Source organism: Chelonoidis abingdonii, chromosome 4 (genome assembly GCF_003597395.2).
Source record: "Chelonoidis abingdonii isolate Lonesome George chromosome 4, CheloAbing_2.0, whole genome shotgun sequence".
Lineage (NCBI taxonomy): Eukaryota > Metazoa > Chordata > Testudines > Testudinidae > Chelonoidis > Chelonoidis abingdonii.
Window position 1 is genome coordinate 33,204,425 of NC_133772.1, and position 21,784 is coordinate 33,226,208.

Here is a 21,784-nt window from a genome sequence, read left to right on the forward strand (position 1 = left end):
TGGCCTGTGAGACAGAGGGAACAAGGTGCTGGGGCCGAAGGGTCATGTGGAAAAAACCCTAGGAAAATCCACACTCAGAAGAAAGCTTAGACTGAATTTTTGTTTGTTTGTTATTTTGTAAGTTACTAATAAAGGCAAATGCCAGGAGAGGGAAAAGTTTGGGTTATGTCCTTTGGTCCAAATTCTCTGCTGCTGTGAATGGGTGAAGTGCCATTGACTTCAAAAAAGTTTTGCTCATTTACACTAGCAGAGGATTTGGCCCAGTGTGCATATACTCTGCTCATGGTAGGTTGGGAACTCTATCTACTTACACATAATTACCTATTAAGACACTCTTAAGAACATAAGAATGGCCATATGGGGTCAGACCAAAGGTCCATCTCCCCAGTTCTAGCGTATTCTTGATGTTATATAACACCCAGAATAGCAGGCAATATTTTGAGTGTGGCACCCAAAATAGTGGGCAATATTTTGGGGACTTACTGGAGAATTGTAAAGGAAAACAGCAGTTACTTACACCAGCTTCTGTAGCATACAGTTGGAGTGTTTCAATCCTTCACACAGGAGACTCAGTCCTTCATTCATCATATTACTCCGAAAACTATTACCTCTCAGATCCAGCTCCGTCAGCATCTGCTTTGCACTAAGAAGTGAGGTGAGATTCTTATAATCCTCATAATTGAGCTGGTACCATGGAAACCTGGAGGAGATTGAAAAGAATAGAGAGGTGATTGGCTAGTTCTAAACAATCTGGAGAGTTCACTTCAGTGTGCCAAATTCATGTGAACCAAATTCATCACCAGTCTATATTCATTGAGTTCAGTAGAATTACATCAAGGAAGGAGTTGGCCATGTGTTGTTTCAATAGATTCTTTTATTCAAAACAATAAAAATATAACAATAGTATAATGAGTGTTTAAATAAATGAAATGATCCCTGAAATAACACTAGTTAAGGCAAAGGGAATAAATGCTGTAGAGATGCCATGTGTAGCCAATGATTTTAGTTTAGTATTCATTTATTGTGTGATATTATAATTAATCAGCGTTATACTACCTATATTCATTGTATGTTAATCAGAGTTGATTTGTAGGATTATAAGTCACAGGTGCCGATTTACCAATCTGCCGGGGATACTTGACCCTTAGGCCCTGCCCCCACTCCACCTCTTCCCCCAAGGCCCCACCACACCCCTGCCCCACCTCTTCCTGCCTTGTTCCTCCCCCCAGCATGCCCATCTTTGTTCCTCCCCCCTGCCCCCACAGCCTCCTGCAGGCCACAAAACAGTTGATTGTGATGGGTGGGAGGCATGTGGAGGGAGGGAGGGAGGAGGAGGTGCTGATTGGTGAGGCTTGCTGGCAGGCAGGAAGCACTGGCAGGAGAGGGAGCCTGCCGGAGCATTTTTTCGCAGTGGGCCAGCCCTGGAGCACCCACAGAGTTGGTGCCTATGATAAAAGTATAAGATTGATCAGTATTTAGAAGAACTATGTAGTTAGAGTGACCAGATGTCCCGATTTTATAGGGACAGTCTTGATATTTGGGGCTTTTTCTTATACAGGTGCCAATTACCCCCCACTCCCTGTCCCCATTTTTCACACTTGCTATCTGGTCACCCTGTATGTAGTAGACATGAGTAAGACAAGCTGAAATGGAAGAAACTGTGGGATGAGGTTCATTTTCCTCTGAGTCAGAAACAGGTAATGCCGTTTCCCTTCAATCCTTCCTAAATAGGTTATAACCATTGATTTTAATATTCCAGTTGTGTGGATCATCCCACCAAGTTTCAGTAATACCATCTAGATTGAATTTATGCTTATAAATGAGCAAATTCCAATTCCTACTATTTATTATCCAGCTCCTGGCACTGGTGTATAGGCAATTCAATATTTTCTTCTCTTCATTTTCTTGGTTTCTTGATTAATTTTGTTCTCAACATCTCGATTTTGTGCTAAATGAATGCTATTTTCCCTTTTTACCCTCCCCTTCTGTTATAGTTTAATGCCCCCTTGACTACTCTATCCAGCCTATCCCTAGGAAGATTGGCCCCCCTTCTACTGAAGTGATGAAGGCCATTCAAAGTATACAGCCCCCTATTCCCAAAGAAAGTGGACCAATGTTCCACAAAACCCAAACCCTCCACCCTGCACCGCTTACCTAGCCAACAGTTCACTTCCAGAATCTTCTGCCTTCTGTCTTCCTTCACTTGTGGGACAGAAAGGATCTCAGAGATCACTTGGACTTTCTTCTTCTTCAGCACATTTCGGAGATTCCTGAAGTAACCTATTAACTATGCAATATGCCACAACACAATGTCATTAGTGCTGATATGAAACATCACCTATGGATCCTTGCCCATCAGCTTCAGAACCCAAGCCAATTTTAGAGTAAGGTCTCGTGTTTTGGTTCCTGGAAGGCAGCGCACCATCCTGTTGTCCTCCCATCCCTCGCAGAATATTCTTTCAATTCATCTGAGTACTGAACACCTAAGAAGGATCATTTGTCATCCTTGGAGGGTTGGAGAACTCTTTGTGGACAAGCTTAATTTTCTTACAGGTTGGGCCAAGTTGTCTTCCTCAGGTGTGTCCCAAACACCTCTCCATTGCCTTAGACCAGCTACACCTTGAGAACTATCTTCCACAGTTTCCATGTTGAGGATCTGGCATTGATTGGAAATTTTGAATTGTGTGGAATTCCTCCTGCTCCTCTTTTCTCTGGTGGCCACAGCCTGCCCATCCTTGTCTGTTTCCAAATGTTGTACAATGCTGCCGTGACCTCATGCCTCTGGTGGTTACAAACTGCCAGGTCTCCTTCGACTTCCTTTCTCTCTGACTCCTTGCTGGCCAGATCTTTTCTTCCTTCAACTTAAGGTACTGATGTTTCCTGAACCTGGCTACATAAGAACTTCTCAGAGTCTCTCATTCTCAATAGCATCTGTTACTAGTCCCTCCAATCCAAGAATCTTTTCCTCCAGCACTGCCACGAACTTGCACTTCATGTCCAGGAAAATCCTCTTGGCATCAGGCAGGAAAGAAAATATGGCACATCCATTGCAGGTCACCACCCTGTTCCATCACTGGCCATCTTGAAATCACACATAGAGCTGAACCTGGAAAGAGAGCCTCTCACACACACACACCCCCCCCCAACCACCTCCAAAATTATCCTGTTAGCTGCCTCTGTTTGCAGCTCTCAAGTTCACCTAGCAAGTGACTTTTTATACCACGTCTCCCTGCTCAGCTCAGCTCTATCCCTACCACTAGGGAGTAAGTAACTAAGTAACCACTCAGAGACTTCAAACATCGGGACTGATCAAAGCTGCAAGGGTCAGAACCTCATGGCCCTTACCAGGACAGTCACAAACAGACCTATCTAAACTGTTTCCTCAGGGGGCCACGGCCCAGCTACACAGCCCATATACAGAAAACCTGCAAAGGGACCACATACCATTCACCATGTCCCACTACCTCTTAGCAGGGATGGCGAGTTGTATGGGCCCAGGGGCCCATGCTCCACCAATGTCGGGGCCGGGTCTTTCTCCCAGCCCCACCTGCCACCCCTTTGACTTTGACTTTGATTTATGCATCATCTTTAGAGCCTGGTCCTCCTGGATTTCCAACAGTTCTGTTTTTACAGTAGATGTTTCCAAAACCATGGTTTTGGGAATCAGACAGCCATCGTTGATCACATCAACCATGAATGGGTTTACAAGAAAGGCGAAACAGGATCTCAATTTCTACAGGTCTTCAAACCTGGCCCAAAAGTCATCAGGCAGTCCTTGTAATTTACCTCTGTATTCCTCACATTTGTGATCTTCTACTTTGATTTCAGGGAATGTGTTTACCCTACTCTTGAGATAGGTAAAGTGGTTGAAGTCTCTTGACACTTTGTCTCTTTGAAGAAGCTTTAACTTGTTCTCGAAGCTGAAGACTCTCTGAGAAAGATGAGAAATAATTTTATCCTTCCCTTGGAGTTGAGAGTTTGCAGATGCTGCATAATATCAGTGAAAAACATCAGATTCTGCATCCATTTCTCATCTTCCAGTTATGGATAGGACTTTTTCTTTTCCTGAAAGAAAGAACTGATAGGCTCCATCAATTCCACGAACCTATTTAAGACACTGCTGGTTGATAACCACCTCACAACACAGTAGAAAGAGATGTTGTTAGGTTTGTCTTCAAGATCCAGCTCTTTGATGAAATTTTTGAACTGTTGATGAGTCTTTCCATTCAAGCGGATAAAATTAACAATTTCTAGGACCATCTTTGTAATATTTTCGTACTTGAAGTGTCTACCTGTGAGATGATCATGATGGATAATGAATGAAAGGGAGAAACTCCAGAAATTTGGGATTGCTTTTAAGAGTCTGATAAGGCCTAATTCCCCCACACCTTTGCTGGTGCTCCATTCGTTGCAATACTAAGTTTATCCAGCAGTACGTCAGCATTTGTCAATGTTTCGTCAAGTGTGTTCTTTACAGCAATACCATGGGTTGTTTCTTCTAGCACCACTAAGTCCAACATTTCTTCTTTCACAATTAGATCTGTGGAAACATAGCAAACAAATATCGCTAGTTGGGGTTTATCTTGTATATCTGTGGATTTGTCAACAGCTAGGCTGACTGCTAGAGAATTCTTCAGATCGTTTTGCATCTTTGTTGCAAAATCAGCACTGATCTGGAATATATATCTCTCCATAATGTGATGCAAAATTGGAATTTGCTTTATTAATCTTTGAAGTTTTGTGTTACTTGGATCTAAAATTGCAACCACTTCTGCAACATTCTTCTTAACAAATTCTCCATCAGAATGTGGATGCTTAGCACAAGCGATATTTCATGACAAAAAAAAATTAGCTTTGGTTGTTTTGTCAGCTTCCTTACTCAGCACCAAAGGTAGCATCTGTTGACTATTTAGACACAATTTTAATGTGGGTAGATTGTCTTTCCTTAATTCTGATTAGAGTACTTAGACTAAAATTACTGTGATTCATTTCATAGTGACTGATGCTGTATGGATGACACTTGAACATATTATGAATATCAATATTGTAAAATTGTAAAGTGTTGTCCCAGTCATGTCATGTAAGGGGTTTGCAAAAATGTTATAATTTTCCAGATACAATAAGCTTATTTGTGTTTCTATCACCTTTGTATTGTAAGTTATATGTATGGTATATCTGTAGTTACAAACTTGTTCTGTGCATCTGGGTGACACCCCAGACAGATTAGCATTAGCACTGCCTAATCAGCTTGAGGACCCATCAAGGGACATCAGCTGTGCAACTGACTCACTGAGGCCTTGTCTACTCTACCAAGTTTTGTTGCCAAAAAATGCTTTTTGGTGACAAAACAGCGAGAGCGTACACACTGCTATGGGACTTCTATTGAAAAAAATGCCCAGTTTTGGCAATAAAAAACTTCCACCCCTTCAAGAGAATTTTGTCTTTCCCCCTCTCTTTATTGTCAGCAAACAGCCAGTGTAGACAATATGCCTGGTTTTTTTGCTTTTATTGGCCTCCAGAAAGTGTCCCACAATTCCCATGCTGCCACTCTGGTCAGCAGTTTGAACTCCGCTGCCATGCAGCCAATCCGCCCGTCCCCCTTGCAAGTGCTGGGAATTTTAAATCCCATGATCTGCTTGCTGGCTCAGCATGGAGAGGTATCTTGGCATCTTCCCAGGTGAGCATGGCTGGCTATTGCACCAAACTCGCTCCTGCTTGGCCCACTGTGGAGCTGTTGGATCTGATCAGTATATGGGGAGAGGAGTCTCTTCAGTCACAGCTGCAAGTGACCCGTAGGAATTAGCACACATGGGCAGATTTCTCGAGGTTTGTGTGAAAAGGGCTAAGATAGGGACACGCAGCAGTGCAGAGTGAAGATAAAGGAGCTGAGGTTGGCGTACCATAAGATGAGAGAGGAAAACCATCACTCCAGTGGTGCACCTAAGACCTGCCGCATCTATGAAGAACAGAATGCTACCCTCGGTGGTGACCACACCTCCATAGCCAAGATCCCCAAGGATACTTCGGAGGCAGCAGAAAGAGGAGCTAACCCAGAGGCTGTAAAAGCAGCAAAGAATCCTGTGGCACCTTATAGACTAACAGATGTTTTGGAGCATGAGCTTTCGTGGGTGAATACCCACTTTGTCAGATGCATGTAGTGGAAATTTCCAGGGGCAGGTGTGTATGTGTGTGTGTGTGTGATATTATATTAATTTATATTATATATATAATATAATTGCAAGCCAACTAGAAGATATGAGGTTAGGTTCTCAATCAGGGAGGATTGAGGCCCGTCTAGAGCGTTGAGGTGGAATATTACCATAGGAGGAGACTGTTTGTAAGTGGCTAGCCACTCATAGTCTTGTTTAATTCCTGAGCTGATGGTGTTCAAATTTGCTAGATAACTGAAGCTAGCAGTTTCTCTTGAAGTCCTGGTCCTGAAGTTTTGCTCAGGATGGTCACCCTGAAGGGGCAAGTGTGGCCAGAGAGGTTGAAGTGTTCTCCTACAGGTTTTTGTATATTGCCATTCCTAATATCTGATTTGTGTCCATTTATCCTTTTCCGTAGAGACTGTCCAGTCTGGCCAATGTACGTAGCAGAGGGGCATTGCTGGCATATATTACATTGGTGGGCATGCAGGTGAATGAACCGGTGATGGTGTGGCTGATCTGGTTAGGTCTTGCGATGGTGTCGCTGGTGTAGATACGTGGGCAGAGTTGGCATCGAGGTTTGTTCAAGAGGCTGAAATTCTTGATGAAGAAGTGGAGGTAGAAGAGGACGTGGAACTCCCAGCAGTGTTTCCCGGTAGGGCATGCAGACAGGAACTTTTCTCCACTCCAGAAGTGCTCTCTGGGGAGCAGGAAGCAGATGAGATGCAACATAAGTTGCTGTGTAGGGAATCGAAAAGTGGGAGGCAGGTTGTCTTTTTATGTCAGCTGGACATTGTCTTGTGTAGCTAATCTGCGTGGCCAAGCAGGGAGTCGATGGACATCGAGATCTGCATGGAATCCTCCAGAGAGAGGCTCTGCAAAGTTTCCAAGAGGCAGTTGTTAATCTTCTGCCACAGATTCCAAGGGAGTGCAGTCTTGTTAGTTCCCCCATTGTAGGAACAATGTCCCATGCCATTTAGCAATCACTGCAGCTGGGACCAAAGCGGCACATAACTGAGCTGCATATAGACCGGGGTGAAAGTCGCAAGCATGCAGTAGTTGTGCCCTGGTTTCCCTGCTTGCCCGCAGCAGTGAGATGTCAGCTACGGGGCCTGCCTGTGGAAAAGTGTTGGATAATTTTAGAATGAGTTCCCTGCAAAGCTACACTGGAAGCCGTGACTGTTTTGTCCATATGCACAACCGCCCTCCCCCCCGATCCGACACTCACCATGATTTGTGTGTTTGCGGAGCTGTGTGCCTGCCTAGAGTCAGTGAGAAACTGATTGCTACTAGTTGCAAAAGGCCCTTGTTACTGAAATGTTTCAGTTGTTTGCTGGAAGGTAACAATCCTTCATCTGTGCATTGTCCACAGCAGCTGAGACCTTGAGGAACACACCACACACCCCTGCCGTCCGGCTTCGGCAGATAAGGAAGAAGATGCAGCAAAGAAGATATGTTCAGAGAGATGATGCAGCGTGCTGACACACAGACTAGCGAACGGAAAGAGTGCTGGGAAGCCAAAATTCAAGACATAAAGAAGAATCAAGCGTTTGCTAGGGAAGCAACTGAGCAGATGATAAAAGTAATGGAGGATCAGACAGAGATGTTCAAGTCTTTAACACAGCTGCAGACTGAGTAGATCCATGGTTAACCTCCACTGCAGCACATGCACATGCACAATTCTTTGCCAACCCCACCGCCCTCTACACCCACACATTCCTTTTCACTTCACAGCACTCCTGAGTTTCCCCATCTCTCCACCTCCTCTCACAGCTTGGACAATGATAGCTGGAGCTACACGCAGTTGTGAGGTCTTGCCTTTTTAAAAATAAATAAAGACAAAGGTTTTTAATGGTACAATGTTTTTATTCTGTATTCTACAAAATCGTATGGCAATCAGTTCGCTCTAGGGAACAGGTTTCTAAAGCATTTTCTTGCATGGATCTTGGGCCCCAAAATTGTACATGGCTGCACCAGGGAAGCTACACCCAAGTAGACGTGTTAGTGCCCCTCATTGTCGAAGTGGTTCCTTAAAGCCTCTCTGATATTAATAGCAGCCCTCTGGGCTCCTCGGACAGCCCAAGCATCTGGCTGTTCAAACTGTGCAGCCAAGCGCTCTGCTTCAGTGCTCCACACCTGAGCAAACATTTCTCACTTAGATTCACACACATTATGCAAAGTGCAGCACATGGCTATGGCCACGGGAATATTATCCTCGGTATCGTATACCCTGCCATTAAGACCCCTCCAGAGAGCTTTCAAATGGCCAAAGGCACATTCGATTACCATGCGGCACCTGTAAGCCTGTTATTAAAATGCTCCCTGCTGCTGTCCAGGTGGCCTGTGTAAAGTTTCACGAGCCAAGGCTATAACGGGTAAGCTGGGTCTCTCAGGATTACTATGGGCATTTCCACATCCCTCACTGTGATCTTGTGGTCTGGAAAGAAAGTCCCCACCTCCAGCTTTCTGTACAGGCCACTGTTCCTGAAGATGCGTGCGTCATGCACCTTTCCAGACCAGCCTGCACTGATGTCCATGAAACGCCCACTGTGATCCACAAGTACCTGCCATATCATAGAGAAGTATCCCTTCCTATTGATGTATTCTGAGGCAAGGTGGTCTAGCACTAAAATTGGAATGTGTGTGCCATCAATTGACACAGTTAGGGAAACCTGTCTCTACAAAGCCATCCACTATTTCATGCACATTTCCCAGAGTCACAGTCCTCCGTAACAGGATGTGATTTATTGCCCTGCACACTTAGAGTAATACAGCCCCAACAGTGGACTTCCCCACTCCAAATTGATTTGCAACTGACCGGTAGCAGTCTGAATTCACCAACTTCCACATGGCAATTGCAACACACTTCTCTACCAAAGGGCAGTTCTCATTCTGGTGTCCTTGCGCCACAGGTCAGGGGCCAGCTCAGCACATAGTTCCAGGAAGGTTGCTTTATGCATCCTAAAGTTCTGTACCCACTGCTCTGTATCCCACGCTTGCATGACAATGCGATCCCACCAATCAGTGCTTGTTTCCTGAGCCTAAAAGCAATGGTCTACCATACGCAGCTGCTCTGTGAATGCAAAAAGCACTGATAAGTTGCTGCTGTCCATATCAGGCAGAATGTTGGGCACCTGCGAGTTGTCCTCTGTCAGTAAAAACTTTGTGAGTAACTGTGCTGCCATACGTGATGTCCTCATGACACTTAACAGCACATAGGAAATGCAGGATCCATCCTTTCTCACTGCAGATGCTGGCACGCGCTGCAAAGACTGACAGTTGGAAAAACGGCCCGAAAGGAAGCCACAAACCACTGGAGGACTGGGACACAAAGTGGTGCATGACGGTACATTTTTCACATCCCAAGATGCGCTGCGCTCTGGTTCCGCCTTCCCACAATACCTAGCAACAGATGGTGTCACCAGGGACTGTGGGATACATACCCACAGTGCATTGCTCACGCTATCAATAATGGTGCCCAAAATGTGGACACAATCCGTCGACACAGGAAGGAAATGCAGACTCACTTTGGCAACTTTGATTTTTCAATTTTTTTGCATCGACAATAGTTTCATTGACAAACTTGGTAAGGTAGACAAGCCCTTAGAGAAGACAAGGGATACACCTTATGACTCAGCAAGGCATGCAGGGGCATGCCTATGGACAGAACTCTACGGCTTCCAGGCCATGTGCTGGGCAGCCTGTGTTTGGAACAAAGGAAATCAAGCTGCGTGGCAAAAGACTATAAAAGGCAGCTGCATCTTCTGATTTTTGTCTTCATTCCTGCCTTCTTATCTCTGGAGTCACCTTTCTACAAACGAAGCTTTGAACAAACGGCTGAATAACCCATCCAAGCTGTGGATGTCTTCAGGGACTTTCAAGACCACAAACTCACCAATACTACTAGGAACCTGATGAACATTGAAGTCTTTGTATATATGTGACTGTTTTACCATTTAACATCTCTCTTCTTGTTCTTTCTTCTTTAAAATAAACTGTTAGTTTTAGACACTAAAGGATTGGCTGGAAGCATGGTATTTTGGGTAAGATCCAAACCTGGCGACGTGGGTGACCCTTTGGGGTCAGAAGAACATTTTTCTATACGCAAGAGTTTTTTAAATAACTTCACTGTACTGGACCTATGTGCTGATGGGGAGCCAGAGAACTGGAATGCAATAAAGGGGGCTGTATAATTTCTTTTTTGCTTCTTGATAATCAGTTTGGGCGAACAGAAGCACAGTTTGTAACTGGTTGAGGAGTCTAACTTCAGTGTTACCCACTAGTCTTGGGAGTATATCTGCTCTCCCTTTTGCAGCCTCCCTGACCTTGGCATTTCCAGTGAGGGCTGCCCTAGGCACACAGTCACAGTGATGTTTCAAGTTGCTCCCTTTGTAGTAAGCTATGCATTGCAGATAAGACAGGGATTTGCCACCTGTAATGGTGAATGCAAAATGTTTCTCCCAATCTGGTTTAAAACTTCCATTTTCTTCTTCATACTTGTGTTTCTTACAATTTGAAGATTTCCTTGTAATTTGCAAAATTAAAGTAGGATTAACACTTAAATCTAAAACTATTCAAATGCAATTTATGAACAGTAAACACAGCCTATATTCTGCAGAATGAAGGGAGATTGCGAGTACATGAGGGCTGCACAGCACAATGTCTGAATACAGAATGACAATTTCCTGATATAAAACTCATGTGACAGCTTCTCCTTCTATTGGTCTCACTCTCACAATAGCTCAGGGCTTAAATTCTCTTGAAGTACTTTCCAGAGTCCCTGCCCCTCATTCTCCGCCTACCAGACTGAGGGGTGGGGGGGGGGAGCTTAGGGATTCTGCCCTATGGCAGGGTGGTGGGGCTAGGGGCTTCTGCCCCAGCACCTCCCATGGGGCAGAAGCCCCAATGGCTCATAAACCATGGCTTGACCACGTCTGTCCTAGACTGATACAAAGAAATGCCTCAAAGCAATCATCTCCCAGCAGGTCTGGACAGTCTGTTTCATCCAATGGACAGAGAGAAACACAGTAATTTATGAGAAAATTTGTAAACTGCAATAACTTGGTCATCTCTCCACTCCTTCACAAAACAACTTCAAGGTGCATATCAGCTTCCTCAGAGGCTATTGTTGGTCTTCATATTTTGCAATCTTTCATCTGTCCTTAATTTCTATCTTTCTAACTGTTCTCTCCTTCCCTCTCTGGGTTCTGGATTGCTTGCTAATTATTTGTAGTCCTTTCCAAACTAGTGGTATTAGACTATCTATGTATTAGAATAATACAATTTCATTCTTAATTCCAAATTTGTCATCTTCTAACAGAGAATCCAGCTATTTGGTTTTTTCCCCTCCCACGTCAGTGTTTCAGAGAACTTAAGGCATTGGAAGTTATTAAATAAACTTGTGGCACAGTACCTTGGGGGTGAGGTAATTGGGCACCAGCTCTTTGACCTGGCAGCTGCCTCTGTCTTTTATAACAAGACAAATTCACAAGTAAAGGTAAAACTATCATACTACTCACCCAAGTTTCTGCACTTTGCAGTTTGGATGCTTCAATCCTTCCACCAGCTCTCTTTTTATTAAATTACTTTGGCAGGCCTTTTCATCCTCATCCAACTGTGTCAAGGGCTGGTTTACACTGAAAGCAGAAGAGAGGTCTCTACAGTAAATAGCAGTTGTGAGTCAAATTTGGGTTAATTAAAATGTCCAATTATCAAGCAACCTGCCCAAGTGGGAAGTTTCTCCTAACCTCAGGCAGTAAGTGGCTGGCTTATGACTGGTAGCAGGTTTATATGTGGAGCTGGTAGTGATCCCTGTATTTGGGATACCTAACGCTACCCATTTAAAATATTCCATTGACCTTTATTTGAGAAGCTCAAACACCTTGATTGTTTGCAGCAGCCCTTTGAAATCTGGCAGGGAGCCCTCAGCCTAGAGAAGGGCCTTCCCCTTGTCTGATTAAATTCCATTCACGTGCAGCTGAGTTATAAACTGTTAAAAATCATCATTTCCCTACTGCGGCTGGGTTCCACAGGAAAGTTTTAGTAGCATCCAAAATAATAATGGACTATGAACACTCTAAAGAGTCAGGCCTGTGCAACCACCAAAGTAGAAGTGACATCACCATTAACAGTACTGAGAATGCCTGGAAGTGGGGTTTCCTGAAAAGGAGAGAGATAAGACTGAGACACAGTCCCATAAAGGAAGTAGTGGAAGCCCCAATCCAAGAGACATTTAACAGGGACTGGCATGGAAAATATATGATGGCGGGGGGGATAAGCAAAAGCCCTTTTGAGGTGGACTAATTTGGACCTAACCAATCTCATTCACTAGTTTCTATTATTCTATCGAATGATGACACAACCTTATCTCATATGACATGAGTAGGTATTGCTATAACTAAATGTAAGATAAAAAATGGTTACCTACCTTTTCATAACTGTTGTTCTTCAAGATGTTTTGTTTATGTCCATTCCATTCTAGGTGTGTGTGCACCGATGTGCGTTGTCAGAGATTTTTGCCTTAGTGGTCTCTGTAGGGTTGCCTGTGGCACCCCCTTGAGTGCCACACCCATGCATTGGTATATCAAGCACCACTAGCCCTCCACCCTCTCAGTTCCTTCATGCCAGCAACTCTGACAGAAGGGCAAGAGGGTGTGTAATGGAATGGACATAAGCAACACATCTGGAAGAACAGTTACGGAAAGTTAGGTAACCGTTTTTAATTCTTTGAGTGCTTGCTCATGTCAATTCCTTTCTAGATGGCTCACATGCAGAGTCCATGGAGGTGGGCTTGCAGTTCACGGTCGTCCAGCTTGCAGCACTGCTCTGCCAAAGCCAGTGTCGTCTCAAGCTTGCTGGGTAAGTGCATAATGCGACGCGAATGTGTGGACAGATGACAGGTAGCAGCCCCAAAGATCTCTTGGATTGGCACTTGCGCCAGGAAGGCCACTGAGGACGCTTGCGCCCTAGTTGAGTGTGCTATCACAATTGCCAGTGAAGGCACCTTTGCCAGCTCATAGCAGTAGCAGATGCAAGCAGTGATCCAGGACAGAATCCTTTGAGCAGACACTGGGAGACCTTTCATTCTGTCTGCCACCACAACAAACAACTGCGTTGACTTACAGAATGGCTTTGTCCTGTCTACATAGAAGGCCAGCACCCTTCTGATTTCTAGGGCATGCAACTTACATTCCTCATTGGATGTATGAGGCTTTGGGAAGAAGACAGGTAAGTATATGTCCTGGCCAGTATGAACCTGGGAAAATACCCGGGGCAGGAACGCCACATTGCAGCTGCAGTTGGACCATATCCTTGTAGAATACCATATACATCGGTTCTGAAGTAAATGCCATGATCTCAGACATCTTGCGGAAGAAATTATTGCAACCAAGAATGAAACCTTCCAGGAGAGAAGCAGGAGAGAGCAGGAAGCCAGTGGCTCAAAGGGAGGCCCCATGAGCCCTGACAGCATGAGATTCAGGTCCCAGGGAGGGACAGGATCCTGGACATGTGGGTAGAGATGCTCCAGACCTTTAAAAAAAAAAACAGGCTGTCATGTCATGAATGAAGACTGACCTGTCTTGGAATGGAGGGTGGAAAGCCAAAATGGAGGCCAAGTGGACCCTGATCAATGACAGGAACAATCTTTGGAGTCTGAGGTGCAGAATATAATTCAGGATCTCCTGAAGCAAGGCCTGCGCAGCCCAGGCACGTTGTTCCAAGGCCCAGCCCATGAAACTTTTCCACCTGGCCAGGTAAGTCGCTCTGGAGGAGGGTTTTCTGCAACCCAACAAGACCTGTTGAACCCGGGCCAAACATTCCTGTTCTTCCGCATTCAGCCATGCAGTAGCCATGCTGTCAAGTGCAATGCCACCAGGTTTGGGTGCAGAAGACTGCTGTGGTTCTGGGTCAGCAGGTCTACCCAGAAAGGTAGCTGCAGCAGGGTGACCACCAAAAAATCCAGCAGCCTGCCAAACCAGTGCTGGTGAGGCCACGCAGGGGCTCTCAGGATACCCTTTGCCCTTTCCTGTTTGATCTTCACGAGGGCTCTGTTAATTAACAGCACTGGTGGGAAGGCGTACACCAGAGCTCCCGACCATGGGAGCAGAACAGAACACATGGCATTTCCTGTTCTGACAGGATGCAAACAAGTCCACCTGGGGAATCCCCCATCTCTGGAAGATCATACTGACTGCCTCTGGGTGAGACGAAAAAGTCCTGCTGAGGCAATCTACTATTATGTTCTGGGTCCTGGGCAGATGCAAGGCTACCAGATGAATGGCATGCCACACACAAAAGTCTGAAAAGCAGAGACCTTCATGGCAAAGGGCTGACAACCTGGCTTCACCCTGCCTGTTGATGTAATACATCGCAGCAATATTGTCCGTCAGGACCTGCACTACCTTGCCCTTCAGGTGGGGCAAGAAAGCCTGACAGATCAGGCTAACTGCTCTGAGGTCCCTCACATTGATATGGAGGTCCAGATCATCCCGCAACCAGTGACTTTGTGTGCTGAGCTTGCCCAGGTCTGAAACATCGGAGACCAGGGTCAGCAACTGGGCCAGGGCTGTAAAGGGAACTCTCTTCAACATTGACCCAGGGTCCAAACACCAATCCAGGGATGACCAGATGTGATCCGGCACCCAGACTACCCGGTCTAGGTCATGCCTGTTGGGGATCTAGACTGATGCCAGCCACACTTGCAGAGGCCAGAGATGTAGCCGGGCATGACTGACCACATATGTACATGCAGCCATATGGCAACAGACAATGGGTGAACCCACAGCTTGAGGAGGCTAGCCTCCCACCCCCCCTTCCATGCCCATCAGAGCCCAGCCCACCCCCTGCTGTGGCTGCTGCTGGCCCATGCCCAGCCCCCCCCCCACTCAACTGTGGCTGCTGGTCCCTGCCCCCAGGTAGCACCTCCAGTCTCCCCCAGCCCCGGAGCTCCAGAGAGTCAGGCAGTGCGGCAACAGCCTATCCCGGCCCCTGAGCTCCAGAGAGCAGAGCCGCGTGGCTGCAGCTTCCCTCAACCCTAGAGCGCTGGAGAGGAGAGTCGGGTGGCGTGGTGCCAGCCTTCCCAGGGCAGGCCTGCTGGCATGACCCCCAACCATGAAGACACCCCCTCTGAAGCCAAGCTGCCAGCCCCAGCGCTGGACATTTGACGTGCCGGAGCACCCCCAACGCCTAGTGCTGGGCGACCACAGTGTCAGGACAGGCAGCGCGGCATAGCCCCCAACCTGCTTGCCCCAGCCTCTGGCATGGGAACAGCAGACAGGAGGGGGTCTGGACTCTGGTGGAGCATGGGTGGGGCACATGAGGCAGTTTGGGAAAGAAACACCTTCCCTTGCCTACGATACCTGCCGCCCATGCATGTGGCCCAACAACCACTATAGGGAGGTGTGAGCTGTGGTGAGCGGGTGGTTATTGACATTGGAGATTAGGGCTGACATGGCCTGGAAAGGCACCTCTGGAAGTAAGGCTCTGGCTCACATGGAGTCGAGAACAGGCCCAATGAACTCTATTAGTTGTACCAGCCTTAAGGTGGATTTTTTTTCTCATTTATCAACAGGCCCAGGTAATGGCAGATGGAACACACCAAATCAAGGCTCCTCTACACTTGTTCCTGAGATCTGCCCTTAATGAGCCAATCGTCTAGATACGGGAATACCTGGATGCTTCATGTAAGTGGCCATTAGCACCACACATTTTGTGAATACCCTTGGAGCTGATGAGAGGCCAAAGGGCAGTTCTGTGAACTGGAAATGGCATCCGCCGACTATAAAACAGAGCAAATGTCTGTGGCCTTGGAATATGGAAAAAAGTGTTCTTCCCATCAAGGGCGGCATACCAGTCTCCTGGATCCAGATGGAGGAGCCCACAGCGACCATGAGAAACTTCAACTTCATGAGAGACTTGCTGAGGTGTTGCAGGTCCAGAATAGGTCCAAGGTTCCCTTTTACTTTGGGGATTAGGAAGTAGCAGGAGTAGAACCCCTTTCCTTCCATGTCCCAAGGGACCTCCTCCACTACCCCCAGGTGCAGTAGGTTTTCGACCTCCTGAATGAGGAGTTGCTCATAAGAAGGGTCCTCAAAGAGGGACAGGAAAGAGGCGGGGTGGCCGAGAATTGCAGGGTACCAAGATACTATCTCTAGCACCCAGCAGTCTGAGGTGACCTGTGACCAGGCCAAACGGTAGGGATGGAGATGGTTGAGAAAGAACAAGGTGGATTGGGGGAGTTGACTGGGGTGTCGCTCTTGAGTGCACCTTCAAAATGAGCACTTCTGGCCCCCTGGATGCTTTGCCAGACTGGGTGAGGAGGAGGAGGAAGGGTGGCGGCGACTAAAGCTCATTGTTAGGATATAGATATTCAGGTGTGTCTGCAAAGGCCTATACTTTAAGAATTTAGGTGTATTCTTATCACTTAGCTAGTTATAGAGGTACACAACAAAAATCAGAATCACAGTCTGCCTGTTTATAGGCCTTCTCTCACTATGATAGTCTAAGGCCTTCTTCTTAAGCTAAGGCCTGTGGCTAAACAGCAGGGGCAGCCATAAGCTGGGAAGCGAAAGGTCACATCCTCACTTGTCACATTGAAATAAGGCAATTTTGGGCTGTTAAAAAGATGATCCAATCTATCACCTCCAGAGATAGGGAAGAGCCTAGAAGATTTAAAGAAAACTTAGTTTGATAGCATCCTGTCTGGCAAGAACTCACTTATCAATAGTTATGACTGTGAAACATTCAGTTCTTGTTACTTTGTCTTTATGGTCCCCACTTTTCTACTGTTTATCTGTATGGTCTCTGTCTGGTTATTTGATTGTTTCTGTCTGCTGTATAATTAATTTTGCTGGGTGTAAACCAATTCAGGTGGTAGGATATAATTGGTTAGATAATCATGTTACAATATGTTAGGGTTGGTTAGTTAAATTTCAGTAAAATGATTGGATAAGGTATAGCTAAGTAGGACTCAAGTTTTACTATAGAGACTGAGGTCAAACAGGAAGTAAAGGGGAAAATTGGAACCATGTTTTGTTAAGAGGGGAAATGGGAACAGGGAATGGGGACAGGAACACAGGCAGGGCTCTGGTGTATCAGAGCTGGGAAGGGGGACACAGGGTAAATGCTCTGCGGTGTCAGAGCTGGGAATGGAACACTGAGGAAGGAAACTGGAATCATTGCTTGCTGGAAGTTAATCCCAATAAACATCGAATTGTCTGCATCTCCGGACTTCAGGTATTGCTTCTCTCTGTTTATGTGAGAAGGACCAGGAAAGTGGGAGGGTGAAAGGATAAGCCCTCGAACACTTATGTCTCTATCCCTTCTCTTCATAGACCCCTATTGAGGTTGTCAAGCCTTGGTGGAGGAGGCAGCTAGAACTGTTTCCTTGCAGACTGTGGTGTATGGAGGCCTGAGTGTCCTTTAACCCATGCACCCTCACATACATCTGCTCTGCAAAGAGTCCATTCCTATCAAATGGGAGATCCTGGACTGAGGCCTCCATTTCTTGGGACAGGCAAGTGGTCTGAAGCCAGGAGCTCTGCCTCACGACCACCACCAATGAGACCACCCTGGCTGCCAAGTCAGCTGCATCTCATGCCATTTGAAGAGAGCACCTTGTTGCTGCTGTACCCTCCTCCACCGGGGTGCCAAACTTCTGCGCCAAATCCTGGGGCAGGGACTCCTTGAACTTACGGAGGTTGTCTTACGAATTGAAATTATACCTGCCTAAGAGAGCTTGGTGTTTTGCCACACAGAATTGCAAGCTGGCCATAGAATAAATCTTCCTCCCAAAAAAGGTCCAGTCTCTTGGCCTCTCTGTTTTTGGGGGTTGAACTGAAGTGACCCTGCTTGTCCTTTTCATTGGTCGCAGAGATGACCAACAAGTTATCCCTTTGGCTGGGATGAAGTACTTTTTCTCAGCCCTCTTGAAGGTGGGAGGGATGGATGAGGGGGTCTGCCAGAGGGCCTTGGCAATTTTTAGGACCCCATCATGCACTGGTAGTATGACACAGACAGGGGTAGATGCCCAAGAGTAGACTGAACAGGGTGCCTGCCTGCTCGGCCATCTCCTCTACCTCTAGGCTAGGGGTCGGCAACCTTTCAGAAATGGTGTGCCGAATCTTCATTTATTCACTCTAAGTTAAGGTTTCGCATGCCAGTAATACATTTTAATGTTTTTAGAAGGTCTCTTTCTATAAGTCTATCATATATAACTAAACTATCGTTGTCTGTAAAGTAAATAAGGTTTTTAAAATGTTTAAGAAGCTTCACTTAATTAAATTTAAAATGCAGAGCCCCCCCAGATTGGTGGCTAGGACCCGGGCAGTGAGAGTGCCGCTGAAAATCAGCTTGTGTGCCGCCTTTGGTACGCATGCCATAGGTTGCCTACCCCTGCTCTAGGCCCAAGTTCATGGCAACCCATCAATGCAGGGCCTGTGCTCTTTAGAATCGTCCGGCAGGCTGGCTCTCGAGGGACCCACCACCACCTCGTCCGGGGAAGACGACAATGATTGTATCGCTGGGGAAGCCCAGGGCATCATCCCCCGTGGAGGAAAGGGGTTTTGGAGTTGGTGCTGGCTCCTCTACCACAATCTCCAAGTGCATTTCCCACACCGAGACTGGTGCTGCTGGTGCTGTCAACTGTTGCTGTGAGGCAGCAGCAGATGAGTGGTGCAAAGGGGGCATCGGTATCTGCATCACAGGCAGGCATGCACCATGCACTGCAATAGGGCCACTGCGCTGGCCACTGGCCATGTTGCCAAGGTGGCACTGTAGAGGTTGACGCAACCTTTGGTGCCCAATCACGCCGGTGATGCCTCAGCGAGGGGCTAACCTCCTTTTCCATGAGGGAGAGATCCCCATCCATGGAGCCTGGTGGGGATGTCAAAGCCAGCATTTGCCAGCTGACCATCACCATTGGAGACCAGCACTTTGACTAGGAGGATGGGGCAGGGGGGACTGGTACTGCGATGGAGATCATTCCCATCTGTGCCAAGAAGACGACTGGCAGGAGGGTGAACGGTGCCGGCAATATGGTGACAGTGCCTCCCACTAGGTGACCCGTGTCAAGAAAGCAGAGACCGTGAACGCAGTGCCAGTGATCTAGGGTGAGCCCCAGAGGATCTGGGCTGCAAAGCTGGAGATCTGCAGCATGGAGTCAGAGCGCTGCCTTGGCTCAGGGGACTGGTGATGCTCAACTGCTCTGTGGGGTGTCTCGGTGGCTGGCTTGCCCTCATACAGAGCCTTTGCCACTTTCTATGGCATACGCAGTGCTGGCAGCGCTGGTAGAGGCCTCTGCTCTCTAGGCTCCAGGATAGCCTGGGAAGCCATTGGTCCAGACACAAGTCTGGGTCCCTTACTGCTCCCGGAAATCAGTGGCAGATCCTTTGGAGGGACTAGGGGCCCCAACTGGGGAGGCACGTCCATGTGGCTCTGGTGTGGACAGGTGGCCCAAACTGGGATCTTTGACTGATACCCCATGGCCTTTCTTGCCCAGCACCAGGAAGCCATGTTTTTTGGTCTCTTTGGGCGCCGGCGATGGAGAGCGGTGCCAGACAGAGCCCAGTGCCATGTCTGTGCTACAAACCCAGGCCAAGGTACTAGGGGTAGAGTCTGGCCGGAAAGGCTCAGAAGCTGGGCAGAGGGCAGCCTTCATGAGGAGAGCCTGCAAACAGATTTCACGCTATTTCTGGGTCCTAGGTCAAAAGTTTTTACAAATAAGGCACTTGTCCTTCACATGTGATTCCCCCAAGCACTTCAGGCAGCTGCCATGGGAGTCACTAACAGGCATAGGCCTATTGCAATCTGAGCAGGCCTTAAACCTCAGAGACTTGGGGCACGCCCTGCCTGGGGTGAAGTCCCTGATGGGAGTCTAACTTCTAAACATACTTAACAATTACTTAACGCTAACTACTATAAACAAACTATTTACAAGGCCCTAAGGTTTGAAGTGAGAAGAGACCAAACTGCTAGTTCTTGATAGGCCAGGAAAGTTGCTAAGACCAACCATCACGGGTGGTAAGAAGGAACTGAAAGGGCATAGGGTCGGTGGTGCCTGATATACTGACACATGAGCACGCACAACAGGGTGCCACAGCCATCCTTATGGACACCGCTAAGGCAAAAATTTCTGACGACTGTGCACATGAGCGCGGACACACCTAGAATAGAATCAACATGAGCAAGCACTGGAAAAAGAACTAATTGTTGTTATAAGGAAGTTATATTTACTTTCTAAATATAAAATCTCAAACTGTCTCTCCCTACCTTTGTGGTTTTCTTGCACTGGCTTGAGATGAACAAAAAGACAGAAAAAATGACTGCGTTCTTTGACAATTCTTCAAACAGAAGGAAAGAACTGTAAACTGCATTTTTGAAAAACAAGTCCATTCCAGGTGAATACGTGGGAAACAATCCATTGCACGTGTCACAATTTCTTCTTCTTGAATCTCAAACAAAAAGTGGAACAATTCAAACTTGAACTTATTTTCGTTCCGGTCTTTAGAGGACAGAGACGCCAATGCTATGCCTACTTCTTCAACCCAGTTCAGGACTTTGCTCTTTGTTTCAAGTGAAGTTTTACAGCCAAAGAATTTCTCAATCTCCTTCATTCTATCCATGTTTAAGAGACCAAACAGGAAATGCACTGTTAACATTAAATAATCATTTTTAGGTTCTTCATAACTTTGTAATAGTTTAGACACATCTTTTGTACCTATCACTGACTCTTCCACTGTTTCTTCCTCTTCCTCCAGTACATAAAACAAAGCTGCAAAAAACTCTTGAAAACTTAGATGAATGAAGCTGTAGGCATGTTCAGTCAATATCTTTTTGAAAAATGCTCTTGTTGAGAAAGAGGGATTGAATATTGGATACATCTAAACCATGCTTCTTGAGATCATCTTCTTCAAACAGTATTATTTTTCACCAGACTCCTTCTCTGGCTAAGGAGCACAGCTTTCTCAGATTAGTTTGTCTGGAATGCTTTGACATGCAGCTATGATCCCTTAATAAATTGGACAGAAAGAGCATATACACTGTAGTGGTTGTTTTTGAAGTTTGTGTGAGATCTTCACCTTTTTCAATCTGTTGTTTGATCACAGTGCAGATAATCCAACATACAATTGGAACAAAACACATTGTAAAGAGAATTTCATTCTCTGTTACAAATCCAAAAGCTTTTGCTGCTTGTCTTTTATCTTCAAAGAACTTGTGGAAATACTCCTCCCTGTCTTCCTCAGAAAATCCCAAGATCTCTGCATAATGCGGAAACTTTAGACAGTTTTGGAGTTTTTCCAGAGCAGTCGGTCTTGTTGTGATCAGTAAGAATGATTTCGGAAGAACTTTTTTCCTAAATAAACTGTCCAATATGATTTCCACTGGCAGCTTCTCACAGGGATCAGTGTACAAATCAGTGATTTGTTGATCAAATGAAAATCTCAATTCATCAAAACCATCAATTATAAAAAGGAGTTTTTCTGGATCCAACAAAATATCTTTAATTGGCACATTTTTGTCAGGGCAATTGTTTAAAATCAAATCATCAACACTTATCTGCTTGGTAGACAGGTTCATTTCTCTGCAGCTTACGTAGAAAACATAATCAAATCTGCCAGGATAGATTTTTTCAGATG

General features: G+C 46.2%; 1 protein-coding gene across 1 annotated transcript in view; it reads right to left on the reverse strand.

Moving 5' to 3' along the window:
• LOC116836379 (NACHT, LRR and PYD domains-containing protein 3-like) overlaps window positions 1–21,028 on the reverse strand; it is a 38,284-nt gene extending 17,256 nt beyond the window's left edge. Inside the window, exons 1-3 of the mRNA XM_075065827.1 lie at window positions 20,418–21,028; window positions 11,669–11,785; window positions 518–700 (exon numbers count right to left, since the gene is read on the reverse strand). Of these exons, the coding sequence (XP_074921928.1) occupies window positions 518–700; window positions 11,669–11,785; window positions 20,418–21,028 (911 nt within the window). The remainder of the gene's footprint in view (window positions 1–517; window positions 701–11,668; window positions 11,786–20,417) is intronic.
• Window positions 21,029–21,784: the final 756 nt, after the last annotated feature.